Below are 14,147 nucleotides of genomic sequence, written 5' to 3'. Positions count from 1 at the left end.
AATGAATGAATGTATGTTAGACTGACATTGTATACAAACCTATGGTTGCTTAATATGAAGCCTAATAACAGTGCACATACCAGACACAGAAGTGTTAGAACTCATTTTGTCTAGAAAGATTTGAAAGCATAACAATAAGACTTAGCTGAGTGTTCCACACTTGTGGTTTTGCAAAAGGCCAGCATGTTTGACTCTAGAGGAGCAGTCTTCTGTATCTTCACTAAGTAGCTACCATATAAAATTTGCAATGAGTTCCAGAAGGGACGGCTATAGCATGGGGCTATCATAACTTCTGAACCAACTGCAGCCATGTACACTGACTGACTACAGCCTCCACATTCATGTCCCACCCTGCTCCAGGTATCCTGTTCCACATTTCGCCACATTGCTGGCTTGTAACAGTTGCATTGTAAGTCATTCCCGTTTTTATCCATGCATGACTTGTACCACTTGTTTCCTATAAGTAGCAGCTCCTATTAAGGATGTATGATATGAAATATGTATATTAGGTAATTAAGTTGAATAATTCAAAGAAACTGAATATTAACATTTTCTATATCGTGGGCACTATTCAGCCAAAATGAAAAGTTTGAAATCTTGTCCTAATGTCAAAAAAGTAAGGTATGTGCTTAACTCTCTGCCACTGAAATCAATGGGGCTTTGGAGTATTTAACTGTCTACCAATTCACATATATACATTTGTATGTTTGTATTTATTTTAATATTCAGCGTTGACTTCTTTTCATAGGTCTTGGCAAGTTTGAGAAGTGTAAGAAATAACTTTACATTACTGACCAACCTGCAAGGAACATCAAATAAGTAAGATGCTACGTGTGTGTGTTTGTGTGTTTTAAATTAACTACATTATGCAATCCTATAACACTTACTTGGAAATAAGTCTCATTAAAATTAGTGAAAGTTATTTCCAGGGCCAGTCCAAGATATTTTGCTGCCCTCCACCCACCATCTACAATCCAATAAAACTTGATTGGGTAATAAAACAATTATCAGTAAAGAAGTGACAGAACAAAGAATGTCTCAAAGAAAAGATGTACATAGGACTAAGATGAGTTTTTATGATGATGCTCTCATAGCCAGTGTGATGTAGTAGCTGAAGTGTTGGACTGGGAGTCGGGAGATCTGGGTTCTAGTCCCCACTTGGGCATGGAAACCCACTGGGTGACTTCAGGCCAGTCGCAAACTCTCAGCCCAATCTACCTCACAGGGTTGTTGTTGTGAGGATAAAATAGAGAGGAGGAGGATTATGTACTCTGCCTTGGGTTCCTTAAGAGGAAAAAAGGTGGGAAATAAATGCAATAATAAAATAATTATCTACAAATTATACACTTATTGTGTGAGAAGTTATGGGAGTGGGCCTGGTCCTCAAACTCTTTTACTAATGTTAATGACCCTGATGGCATTGGTCAGTTGGGTGATGTGTACATCTGAGTAATTTTTTTTTAATTAAACTAATTGGCTTTCAGATTAAATTTACAGAGGCCTTGGGAAGGCAGCTAAGGCTGCAGTCCTATGCAAACTTACCTGGGGGAAAGCCCAACTGGCAACGGAACATATTAGGACTTACTTCTGAGTAAAGATGCATAAGATTGTGTGATAAATCTTAAAAGCTTGCACAAACCAACTCTAACAACGAAGCTCTCTACTTGGTTCACAACAATTAAAATCACAAAATGCATTATAAATTACAATATAAAATGTAAAAGCGTAAAATTTCCCCCCAAAGTTCTGCATTTTTAAAAAGTTTTAATGAAAACAAGCAGGAGGCTACAATTAGGAAGAGAGGAAGGAACCTTGGTAAGGGGTGTTTAACCCTATCACTGCCAGACATTCTTCCCCTAAACCACCCTTCCCCAACCTGGTGCCCTCCCAATTTACAGTTAAACATATTGGGACTTACTTCTGAGTAAACCTGTATAGGATTGTGTGATAAATTCTAAGAAATGGACGTAGAGGATGCCCTCATAATGCAGCAGTCCAGCCTCTACTCTCTTGCCTTTTCCTCTCCTTTGAATCTTGCCTTTGAGAAGGCAGGAACAAACCTGACCATGTGGCTCCTTTCCAGAAAAAGGAGGAGGAGGAGGAGGACTAGCCAACAACAAAAGTGACAGTGCAGGCACTGGCCAACAGGAAGTGCAGGCATGCTGAAGAATAGCATCGACAAGGGCTGTTAACCCTTGCCTTACTGTGCCAAAGCTGCCTTGCCCAGGATGACCAGGTGAACCCACCTGGTGCAGGTGTCGGCGGGGCATGAGGGGGTGGTGGCACGGTTTCGCCGCTCTGGTTATTTCTGCATATAATTTTATTTATTTATTTATTTATTTATTACATTTTTATACCTCCCAATAGCGAAAGCTCTTTGGGCAGTTCACAAAAATTAAAACCATAATAAAACAACCAACAGTTTAAAAACATAAATACAAAATACAGTATAAAAAGCACAACCAGGATAAAACCATGCAGCAAAAATTGATATAAGATTAAAATGCAGAGTTAGAACAGTAAAATTTAAATGTAAGTTAAAATTAAGTGTTAAAATACTGAGAGAATAAAAAGGTCTTCAGCTGGCGACAAAAGGAGTACAGTGTAGGCACCAGGCGGACCTCTCAGTCCTAATATGCAAATCTGTGTCATAAAACAGATTTTCACCCCCCAAGCTGAGTTTTGGAAATGCAGTTTTTGAGTTGCGTACACCTAACATTACTGTGAGGACCTACAGTCAATAAAATGTAAATAAAATTTAATTTATGCATGCTGTCCCATATTAAATGATCTTAATGTGTTGTATGCAGTGAATTAAAATAATATAAATTTGTGCAGCTTTCCCCCCACCCTGGGAAAATTCCCGTGGATGCCTATGCCTACCAATCCTCAAAGTGATATTAAATTAGAGCAATCTGGAAGGATGGCACATAAATGCCTAAAAATTAGTATTGTCTGTTTTTGTAGACTTATACAGGCATTCCAATGCATGAAATATCCAGGCCACTTGAAACTGCATCTGCGTGGCAGTTGTTTCATGTGGCAAGCTGTGTGGAACCAGTGACTCATCACATGGATCAGGCACCACAATGCATTCTTCCATGCAGAATGTTCCAGTCTGCTGTTTAAAATGAATGGAGAAGAAACCTTGCTAGCAGCTGATTCACGTAATAAGGCTGTGCATGCAAATGGATTTATGTGTGGTGCAGCCACCATGCTAATTCAGTTTCAAGAGACATGCTTTGCATTTATATAACAATTGTTCATGTAAAGTGGGCCTCAGTCAGCCTGTGTTAATGGCAAATAAATCTTCAGATGGTATTAGTAGGGAGCTTTCAATCCTGGCTCATCCACATAATAACCCTGTTCAGATGACATGCTAAGCAATGGTTAGGTCACTAACCCTTTTGCAGCAAATGGTTAGTGAGCATGTTTAAACTGTGGTTATGTAGCAATGGTTAGCAATGGTTCACACAACATGCTAAGTCAAGGTTCACATGACATGCTAAGCCATAATGTTTACCTCAAAATACTTAACCAGTGTGGTCTGAACAGGGTCAATAAGAACTTCATGGCTTGTTATTTATTCCTCTACAGGAGATCACCGGCAGCAAATCAGCCACCAGTGCCCAGGGTTAACGTTCAAGGTATGTGTTCCGTTGAAAGAAACACATGTTTATGTAAAAATGTTTTTTGTTTTAGTAATCAGTCTCATTATGAATGTTATTAATTGCAGGAAGTGGAGGGTGAAAATAACGAGACGAGACACAAAAAGTGGGTTTAAATAGGGCTATATTTATTTAAAGATCTGCAAAGGGGGTGAAAGCCTAGAGGGTATCCTTTTAAGACCTGTTTACAGGCCGGTGTCTGAATCAGGCAAGCTATTCATAGCCCGTGAAGTGGCGCCTTGGAGTTTGCAATCCCACAGGCATGCCCCTTTTGGGGTAGGGAGGCCTTCCGGTGTCACCTCCCTTCAGGCCGCGGGGCTCTGAGTACGTGAGGAGGGTTGGCCTCAAACGTAACCCTTACCTTGCCAGCTAGGCCGCAAGGCTCAGAGCTGGGAGCCTCAGGTATTACCAATCACTGCAACAGTGCCTGTGAATGCTCACCAATACAGAACCCTGCTCTGGATGCCCGTACTTACCCGCCTAACATCAAATGCAACCGAATCTGTGAACAAGAACCAGATTAACCTAATTAATACACTCTATCCATCTTACAGTGTAGAGTAGTGAAAAACTCATGATCAAATTAGATTATGAGCAAAAAAATCCTACTCAGCCCCCCAATGGTGACCAGCGAGCTCACACTGCCTACAGGGGTGGAGGGAGGGAGCCACACGACAAAGAGGAGGCTGGGAGGGGCAAAAGTTGTTTTATAGTGGCAATTCCCCTCCCAGTCTCATGGCACCATACCCCGACCCACCAATGGCGAGCCCACACGTTCCAACACCTCACCCCCACCTGCAACAGCCCCCCACACCCAGGCAAGCTGGGCATGGGAGTAAGGCTTTTGCATTAAAAAAAAAAAAAAACATTAGAGAGCTCATATCTCAAAGACCAGTCGCAATATATTTACAGCACAGAATGAATATGTGCTGTAATTATACATAACAATATCAGAACAACAATGCTTCCCTCTCAATTTCTTTGTATTGTTTTTCATCATTCGTGTGTAGGTGAAAGAAAAGCTATTATTCTGGTAGTTCTATCATTGCAACACAAGTGGGTACTCCAGGTGAAGCACACTTCATGGTTTGTGGTTAAGGAAGTGGTTATGGCGGAAGGGATGATGGCTGTTTTGGATAAGCAGAGTACATAAAAACCAGCAGCAGCTGGCAAGATATGTCTGCAACACATTGGCTAGAGGAAGAGGAGAACAGTTGTAGACAGGAAAAGGGTGAAGGAAATGATTCATTGATGAAATGTGGGAAGGCTTTACAGTAAATGGACACAACTAACAAGAATTGTGAGCAATCTGTTCATAATTTTTTATATAGAGACTTCTACAATAAAGAGATGGATTAATTTTTCACTGCTCCAAAATTTTGCAATGGGGAGCGGTATATAAATATTCTAAATAAATATTCTAAATATTCTAAATAAATAAAATAATTGCCTTAAATTCTCTGTGCAGATATGAAATAGGGTTGCACCTCAATGTTGCTGGTAGATTTAAAGTGAAAAATGAACTTAGGCTGCAATCCTATGCATGTTTTAGTCTGAAAAAGTCTTACCACTCCCAGCGTACCCCAGCCAACCTAGGACTTTTTATAATTGTTCCCTTAGTCATGCATGCATAAGCCTTCTTGGTCCATTCATGGAGCAGCCCTTTCTATAAGTGATGTTAGTGCAACTGACCTTGCTGAGGTGCTGATATACATGAAATGCCTTGCTGCCTTCCTCTAGCCTAGAGGAACCAACTGAAGGCAAGTATACTGCCCCAAGCTTGTCTTATCAGCTCTAAAGAGGGCTCAAGGCTCCTCACTAATCCTTCTGTTTCTTCAGGTTGCAAAATGAAGTTGGCCTTTGCCACCATAGTGGCAATTAGTATTTGCCAGCCATTGACACATGGCCCAGCACTCATTTTGTGCTTCCAGAACGCATGGTGCCCACTCCTGGCCTCTGCTTCTGTTGAATGTACAACTCTTGAACTGTGTTCAGATTACTTGCCTCTTTGTTCAGCTCTTCGACTTCATGATATATCTCCCATATGTCATACCTGGATATTTGGAGAGAATGTGTAACCATGACAATGTTATGTTTTTACAATCTAATAGTATAGTAAAATCCAAATAAAGCTGACATATGTTGGTTTAGACTATATATTTTTAATGTTCACCCAACTCTAACAAAAATATTTGGGAGAAAATGGTGCCTAAATAAAAGTGTAATTAATCTGAAAACAGATGGCCAAATAGAATTCCAGCCAGGAACTATTAAACTCTCAGTAAAAGAGTTTCCATTTGTTTTGACAAGTATGCCACTTGTGGGAAGGGATTGATCAGCTTGAAGCAAAGGAAGACTAGAGATGAGTAAGTAAAGTAGATTTATTGGCAGAACCATCTATATAGATATTTATTTCATTATTACGGCTTTTATTCCTGCATTGAGCAGCGGGTTGGACTCGATGGCCTTATAAGCCCCTTCCAACTCTACTAATCTATGATTCTATTGCCAAAAAATATTTTTACCCAATAAAAGATGATCAGCTAAGTAATGGCTTTTGACACAGCTAGGGTTTTGAGCAACAGATACACAGTTGTTTTCCATAACTAGCACATAGACTTTCTCACAAGGTTGTGATGCTGTTGTTGGGTTTTATTATCCTGGAACTCATAACTGTAATATTTTGTCTTTGGGAAATGCAGTTAGTCCCTCAGATGGCCTTCCATTGCTTTTGCAATAGCTGTATGGAATGTGACCGCTCATGTATTACATTCCTGAATATTCCTGGTGACATCCCTAAGGAAGAGTTTTGCAACACCTTCCTCGCACTCCCATTCCAAGTGCCAACATGATGTAACCTTTTCCCATTTTCTCAGTATTCTTTTGTTCTTTGAAGGGTATACACAATTCTGTTGCACAGCTCTAATGTGGGGACCTTAATCTAGACTTGTTCCTATTTTCTTTCAAAGGAGAAGTAATCTATGAGGTAAGGTCACAACAGCTGGGATTGTTTAAGAACATAAGAAGTTCCATGCTGGATCAGACCACAGGTCCATCTAGTCCAGCTGCCTCGTTCCTCCCCCCCCTCCCGTTCCCGGTTCCTCTGTTATATGAATCTGTGGAGCTCCACATATAAAATTTATAGTTTCCATCATCTCTACTCCGTAGCGTCGTATCATTGTATATGCTATAATGTGCATATGCGCATTTATAACTGCACTCTAAAAAAATATTCAGGAAATAAATCGCTGTTGCTGCTGCAGTGTGATGCTCTTTACCTATATTTGAATCAATGCAAATTTGGGTTTATATTTAATGAGGAGCAATCCTGTTGTCATATAGATAGGGGCCAGGGGGGGCGGAAATGGCCCACAGGATACCTGCAAAATCACCCACATAACTGGCCAAAATGATAATATTTACACTGCAGTCCTAAAAATGTCTGCCCAGAAATAAGTCCCATTAGGGCTATAAGTCCCTATACATAATTCCCAAGTAAATATGTGTAGGATTGCAGCCTAAAGCAAGCTGCAATACTGTATTGACTTTCCCTGTGAATAAGCCTGATTGAACTCAGCAGGACCTACTTCTGAGTACTTACATATTTGATTATACTGTTAGCCACAGGTAGAAGAAAATAGACAAATGACAGAAACAGTGATATATATGCCTAGCTGAGACAATACACACTGAGTTATCCCCTTGGATTTCAATCTATGTGGTATGAGACTATAAAACCAGAGGCTGTGATAATGATTAAAAAAAAACATTCTTGGACTCCTTAAAATATTTCTCCAGATCAATAAGTGTTTTAAAGAGAACCTATTGATTTCTTATACCGTTTCCTCAATACCCTTTACTGTACCAATAGCCATTTCAGTAACTTTACATGTCCTTATCCACTAATTCCATATGTGTGTTTCTCACATCTCATACTCTAGTGTTTGATTAAAAAGAAAAAAAAAATACATAGCATTATTGCATTGTTGTGACTTAAATTTTTATATTTTAGGAGTGAAATGTTTTTCCCTAACCTGGTGTTCCAAAAGGTTTGATCCTTATCAATGTACTTCAAACTAGGTGCTGACTCTACTTTCATTCAATCATGTTATTCAATCAGTTTACTTGTACTCTATTTTTCCCTCCTAAAGAAAGGGCTTTTATTTTGTGCATGCTTCTAAGAAAGAAGCACCGAGATTTGAAATATGCTATAGTGATACTTCCTGAAAGATTAGGCACCATGAATTCCCATCACAAGTTGCTTCTGATATTAACAAGGCTAAGTGCTCCATTTACACCTTCCATTATTATACCTTGATTCATAGAATCCACATAATCAACTAACATCAGTTGAATCAGAGGAGATAATTCACTTTACTCTTGAAGTGTGACTTATATCCTGTTATGAGAGGCACAAAACTCCCAAAGCCAACTAATAGAAATGTGTGTAATGTTCCTTGTTGAAGAAACAGGCACCATCCAGCATTTGCACCAGAAATTAATACATTCCTTGGCACTAAAAGGAAGTTTCAGAGCTTGGCAAACAAATAGCACTTCCCTACTCAGAGAAGATTGCTGCCTTGAAAGGCGGCTAAGAAATGCATTAAATAAATAAATTCTTTACTGATTATTCAATGAGTTATTTTGCACAGTGGAGCATAATAATACTTATCACTTGTATTGCAGTGCATTTCTAGGGTGGAAAATGTTTCACGTACATTATCTCGGAAACCTTTATGACAGTCCTGTAAGGCAGGCTTGTATTACTGTCCCCATACTGCTGATGGAAGGCTGAGACTGCAAGAATCCTGGCTTGCCTAGGTTCACCCAGGCCTCATCTATACCATGCAGGATATTGCACTATGAAAGCAGTATATAAAAGGCAGGAGCTACACCAAGCAGGATACACCGGTATGTCAATGGGCCCCAACAGTTGTCAGTGTACTTCAATACCACTATAAACCAGTTGTGTGGCTCCTGCCTTTTATATACCACTTTCATAGTGCAGTATCCTGCTTGGTGTAGATGAGGCCCCAGTGAGTTTCTGGCAGGGGTTAGATTTCAAGTGGGGTTTTCCAAGAGCACTCTGTTACTACACTGTATACCATCATGAATAATTACTAAGTTAACTTACTTTTAAATAGCTGTCCAGTATTGTCATAAGATGTTTTCTTCATCCTTAAAACCACAGTGTGGAAGAATAACATGTACTAAGGATACATCCTGTGTTTTGTCTAAAACTGCCAGATATTTCTCCCTTTTGTTTTGTTATAGTTACAGGCCACAGAACTGTTTTCCTAAATTATAAAGGCTCTTAAGGGAGAAAAAAAGGTAGTATTTGACAAACAAACAAATCTAGTTTGTGGAAACATGTGTTTTGCAACTGTGTGATTCTCTATGATTTCAAGACCAGGGTGGTTTCCCAGTATGAGTGTTGGCCTAGGATTGGGGAAACCCAGGTTCAAATCCCCACTCAGCTATGAAGCTTACTGGGTATGCCAGTCCCTATCTCCCAGCCTAACCTATTTCACAGAGCTGTTGTGACGATAAAATGGGGAGAGGGGAGGACCATGTATGCCTTGAAGGAAAGGCAAAATATAACTGTAATGAATTAAGGATATAATTGATATAGTTATTAATCCAAGTTGCAGAACTAGTACATTCTGCAAATCTCAGAAGTGTATCATTGCATCCAGTACAGCTGCAAGCTTCCACACTAGAAACTCCACTCATTGCTAAATAAATAAATCACTGGGAAATTGTTTAGATCCACTGTCAGCTGGAAGCCAAATTAAAAGAAGTGTTCCACATGGCACAGAAGAGAACTATTTTCCCCTATTAAATGTGCAGCGCTGTTCACACAGCAAAGGAGAAAAATAAAGGAGAGTAAAGGGGGAAGAGGGCACTTTCCTAAGAATTACTTCAGATATGTGTTATTAAGAGTGCAATTTCATTTGAAAACACCAACAACTTAAAATAAAATCCCATTATGTAACCATGAACCAGAAAAGGTGGTTGTAGAGTAGTTGCTTTAGCCCTTTGGGATGGGGCAGAAGCAGCCATTTCCTCTGTGTTGTTCTATGTATGTGTGGTGGGTGGATGCAATGTGTAGGCAGGACCCTAGGCACTGGCTGGATCCGCCTGCTCTCCTTGCCTCACTTCTCTCTTTACAATGGCCTTGCTGCTGTCGGTGGCATGCCTTCCTTTCCCACGTCCCCTTTTCCTCCCAACCTCTTGGTTTAGCTCCTAGACCACTTTTTCTGTGGAGGAGAGCAGGAATGCAGGGCAAGTCTGATAGGTTCTCCCGAGCGTCGGGCTTGGTAAAAGACTTTATTTTCCATAACCACATTTACTTGGTTTACTTCTGATTGGGTGTGTATAAGATCAAGCTGTTTATTAACACAAACAGTGGAAGCAAATAGATCCTTGCAAAAGGTAGCATAACTGCTAATCCTGCTTCAGATTTCCCAATGCAAGACCATGAAGACTTGCAGCCCCACCCAGTTGCTTCCAGTCTAGCTAACTGCAGCGTAATCTCTTTCTACCTTTGTGTCTAAATTCAGAGTAGAGCTGCTTCTTAGTTATCTCTCATTCTCTCAAACGCTGATGCATGTCACATTCCCAGTGCTGGAGAGAGATTCCAGTATATTAAAGTTCCTTTCTGTTGAGTCTAGCTCCAGTGCCGCTGTGGGTCCTAGGGTTTTGGAATCAGAATCTGACTGAGACTTAGGCCTTAGCTAGACCTAAGGTTTATCCCTGATCGTCCCGGGGTCATCCCTGCCTGCTCCCGGGATGTCCTGTGTGTCATTTACATGAACAGGGATGACCCCGGGACAATCCCGGGATAAATCTTAGGTCTAGCTAAGGCCTTAGAGAACAATGATTTAGGACATTGGCCTTAGCTAGACCTAAAGTTTATCCCGGGATCGTCCCGGGGTCATCCCTGTTCATGTAAATGACACACAGGATATCCCGGGAGCAGACAGGGATGACCCCGGGATGATCCCGGGATAAACCTTAGGTCTAGCTAAGGCCTCAGTCCAGTCATGGAAAGCTCAGGGCCTAAGAGCTTGGCCCTGCCTGGCTCCCCATCTGATTGCAGGGAAAAGGAGGGTGATACCCCCTATAAGCAACATCCTTGAGGATTTATCCTTGAGTCAGACTTTTGATTTACAACCTGTGAAATCTCCTGTGCCAACTGAGTAGGAGGAGGGCTCTGCAGGGGAGGGATCTTCAGGGGACTCATCCAAGTTGAAAAGAGCAGAACAGAAACTGCTACTTCTCTGCTACCTCTCATATCAGAGGGAGTAACCTTATGTACCCCAGTTGCTGGGGAACATGGGTGGGTGGGGGTGCTATTGCACTAATGTCTTGCTTATGAGTTTCCTGTTGACAGCTAGTCAGCCACTTTGAGGAGAGAATATTGGCTAGATGGACCCTTGGTCTGATACAGCATGTCTCTTCTCAGGTTCTTATACTCTCTTCTTCATAGTGCTTGCTTACTGGCCATATTCCCCTGTCATGATAAATCATCAAAATGGGGGCTTTAGTAGCTCCATCCTTTTATTAAAGCCAATGCACAGGTTGAGGAGCCTTTGCTGAAAGCACGATCTTAAGTACCCAAAATGCTTTCTTGCCTGGACTTACTGTGAATCTTGAAATCTTGTCTGTCTTGAACCCTATTAAGACTCTGTTTTGGAATGTATAGCTGGACTAACTGAGATTCTACATGACTTCTAGCCTTGGGACTGTCTCTTGAACAAAGCAATGAGCCAATAGCCTTTTGCCCATGCTATCTGATTTATTAGGGCTGTAACCATGATCTCTGGAAAGCTGCCCTCTGTAACCTGATCTGCTATAATAAAGGGCATTGCCATTCTTAGTAGGGATGTTGCAGGAGTCTGGGAAGAGAATGGAGTCTGGAGAACACACTCGTCTTGGCCTCCTGGACTCCAGTCTACAGACCATTACACTTGCCCAACTTGGTGCTCACTGAGTCTAGCAAGCATAGTCCATTTACACCTGTATTTTGGCATAGATAGCCACTTTATGGCCACCATTTACATAAATGGCCATTTTCGAAAAAGAGCGAGCTGCTATTTTTACACAAAATGGTGGCTTGTCAAGGGATTGGGCAGCTGAGGATCACTTGCTATACATCCGCAGATTGGCTGGCAGCTCACCAAGCAGCCAGTGTGGGTCCAGTGAGCAGCGTGCAACTCAGACTATGGTGAGTTCACCTAGTTCTTAATGAACCGTGTCAGTGTGTCATAGTGTATGACAAAGTCAGGCACATTTTCTTACATCTCTGTCCATCCATCATGTCTGTTAGGCAAAAGGATTATGGGAGGCATAGGCATGGAACAAGTATTTTAAATGGGGGTGGGGGTGGGGGATCAAATGAAAGCTGAAATAGGGTGATCCAAAATGAGACTAGTGCTGGATCACTGGATCACTAGCTCTCTCAACTGGAAAATCCCCAAGAGTGTTTTAAAAATGCATCAGTCTCCTGGAATGGACCCTGCTTCACCCAGGAGCACCTTCCATACATACCATAAGAAATATTAAACTAAACAAAAAAGAAACCAAAACAAAATATAAAAGGAACAAACAAAAAAGTGGCACCTTTGCTCTTACGTTGTCCCAAAGGATGTAAACCAAAGGGCTACACCCCCTTTGCTGTTTTCCCTGCTGGGACAGCACACTGATGACAGGCCACTGCCCCACAACAGAGCTGCTTGTATCTCCACATTATCTGTGAAATAGTAGCAGTGGCTTTCCTGAATCAGCAGGAGGTTGGACTAGATTACTTTTGAGGTCCTTCCCTACTCTTTGATAGAGCATGTCATTTACTGAGGGAAAGGCCTTGTGGGATATCTCCTTGACTAGAAAGGTCATGTTCTGCACATCATTTCCTGCCGGGGATAATGGGGCTTGAAATCAAGCTTCTTATCTAGTGGGAATTTAGCATGCCACTCTTCTGGCCTACTCTTTTGTACCTCCAACCAGGCAAGGACCATTTTTCTTGGGGAAGGGGAGGCAGGCAGGGAGGGCAGGGAAGCTTAGGAACAGCTGAATCTCAGTTGTACAATACATGCTTTTTGTTTGCAGATTCAGTCTTCAACATCTTCAGTTCAGACTAGGAAAGAATGCTGTCTCAAACCCTGCCAGAAAGGGTAGAATAGGCAGTACTGAGGTTGATGGATTTTTAGGCTGCCTTGATAAAAGGCAGCCTCCTGTGTTCCTATGTTCTGATTGGAATGTTCATATGTTCAGGTCAAACACACACACACCCCCAAAATCACGATTTTCTAAATGTTTGGTGTGAAACCTGAATAGCCCAATCAGTTTTCAGGGCAACTCGATAAGCACATTTATGGTGATTGAAGTATCCACACTCACAAAACATGCACTATAAATTCTTCCTGTTGTTTTCTTTTCTAGTTTTCATATAGTACATGATCCTTACCCATATAGTATATATGTATCTCTGGATTACTGTGTATCTCTGGATTTCCTTCCTCCAGGAAAGGATCAATATTTTGTAAAGGAATGTGTTTTTGTATAGTGGTATGTAAATACTATAGAAAATAAAATCAACCTTGTCCTTTGGCCCAAACTGACAAGAAACTTGAGCCAGTCATGTTGGTGTTGCAAGAAATATGAGAGAATAAGTTATCTAAATAAACAGAATAGGTACAGATGTTTTACTTGAATTTCAAGACCATCCTGTGATCGATTATTTTACAGGTTAAAGATATTACTTTAATCCAATAGGTGTGTAGCAAAACTTTTAATGGATGAAATCATTGTATTAAAACAATGTGTTGCAGAAGAGGTGGAGAGAACAGAAAAAAATGTTTTCAAAAGAAGATAAATTCAGCATTTATAATGAATGTCATGCACAATAGTACAATATCTGGCTGCAGATGTTTGCAACAAATCATATACAGCTTCCCAGGGCTCATAGGATTAAAGTATTGTAAAAATTCCACTGCATGAAATGGCATTTTTCGTTCCTTGCTGCTTCAACTGGCCTTTCCTGTAAACTTTTGCAGTTCCTTAAGCTCCTTGCTTGCCTTTACATGAACAATCAAATATGTCCATGCTCATATTTTTTTTATGAGGGGATGTATTTTTGCAGGAATGATCAAACAGAAAATGAATGAATAGTTAGGTGATCAATTAACTAAAGAAGGCATTGGAGGCTTTCATGCAACGACTTTAGGGGCTTTTGTATTTGAATCCGGATGGATCTTGAATGTGCATGTGGTAAATTACCACGAGATTCTGTTGCCATAGTCCCAAATCTCATGACAAGCTCTGAGGATTTTCTCACCCAGCTGAGGGTATGCATACTGATGCTCTGGGATGTAGCAGCTAATTCACTTGACCAAGTTTGCCACACACTAATTGAGTTATGCAGGGGAAAATATGATCACTGTTCATAGTACTTCACTTGCAAAGGACTTAATAGTT

The 14,147-nt window shown here is 40.8% G+C and overlaps 1 protein-coding gene across 1 annotated transcript in view; it reads left to right on the top strand.

Moving 5' to 3' along the window:
- PDE4B (phosphodiesterase 4B) overlaps positions 1-14,147 on the top strand; it is a 283,720-nt gene that overhangs the window by 212,523 nt on the left and 57,050 nt on the right. The window contains exons 5-6 of the mRNA XM_063137612.1: positions 749-819; positions 3,598-3,647. Of these exons, the coding sequence (XP_062993682.1) occupies positions 749-819; positions 3,598-3,647 (121 nt within the window). The remainder of the gene's footprint in view (positions 1-748; positions 820-3,597; positions 3,648-14,147) is intronic.

This window comes from Elgaria multicarinata, chromosome 1 (assembly GCF_023053635.1).
Source record: "Elgaria multicarinata webbii isolate HBS135686 ecotype San Diego chromosome 1, rElgMul1.1.pri, whole genome shotgun sequence".
NCBI lineage: Eukaryota > Metazoa > Chordata > Lepidosauria > Squamata > Anguidae > Elgaria > Elgaria multicarinata.
This window is presented reverse-complemented; position numbering and strand designations above follow the sequence as displayed.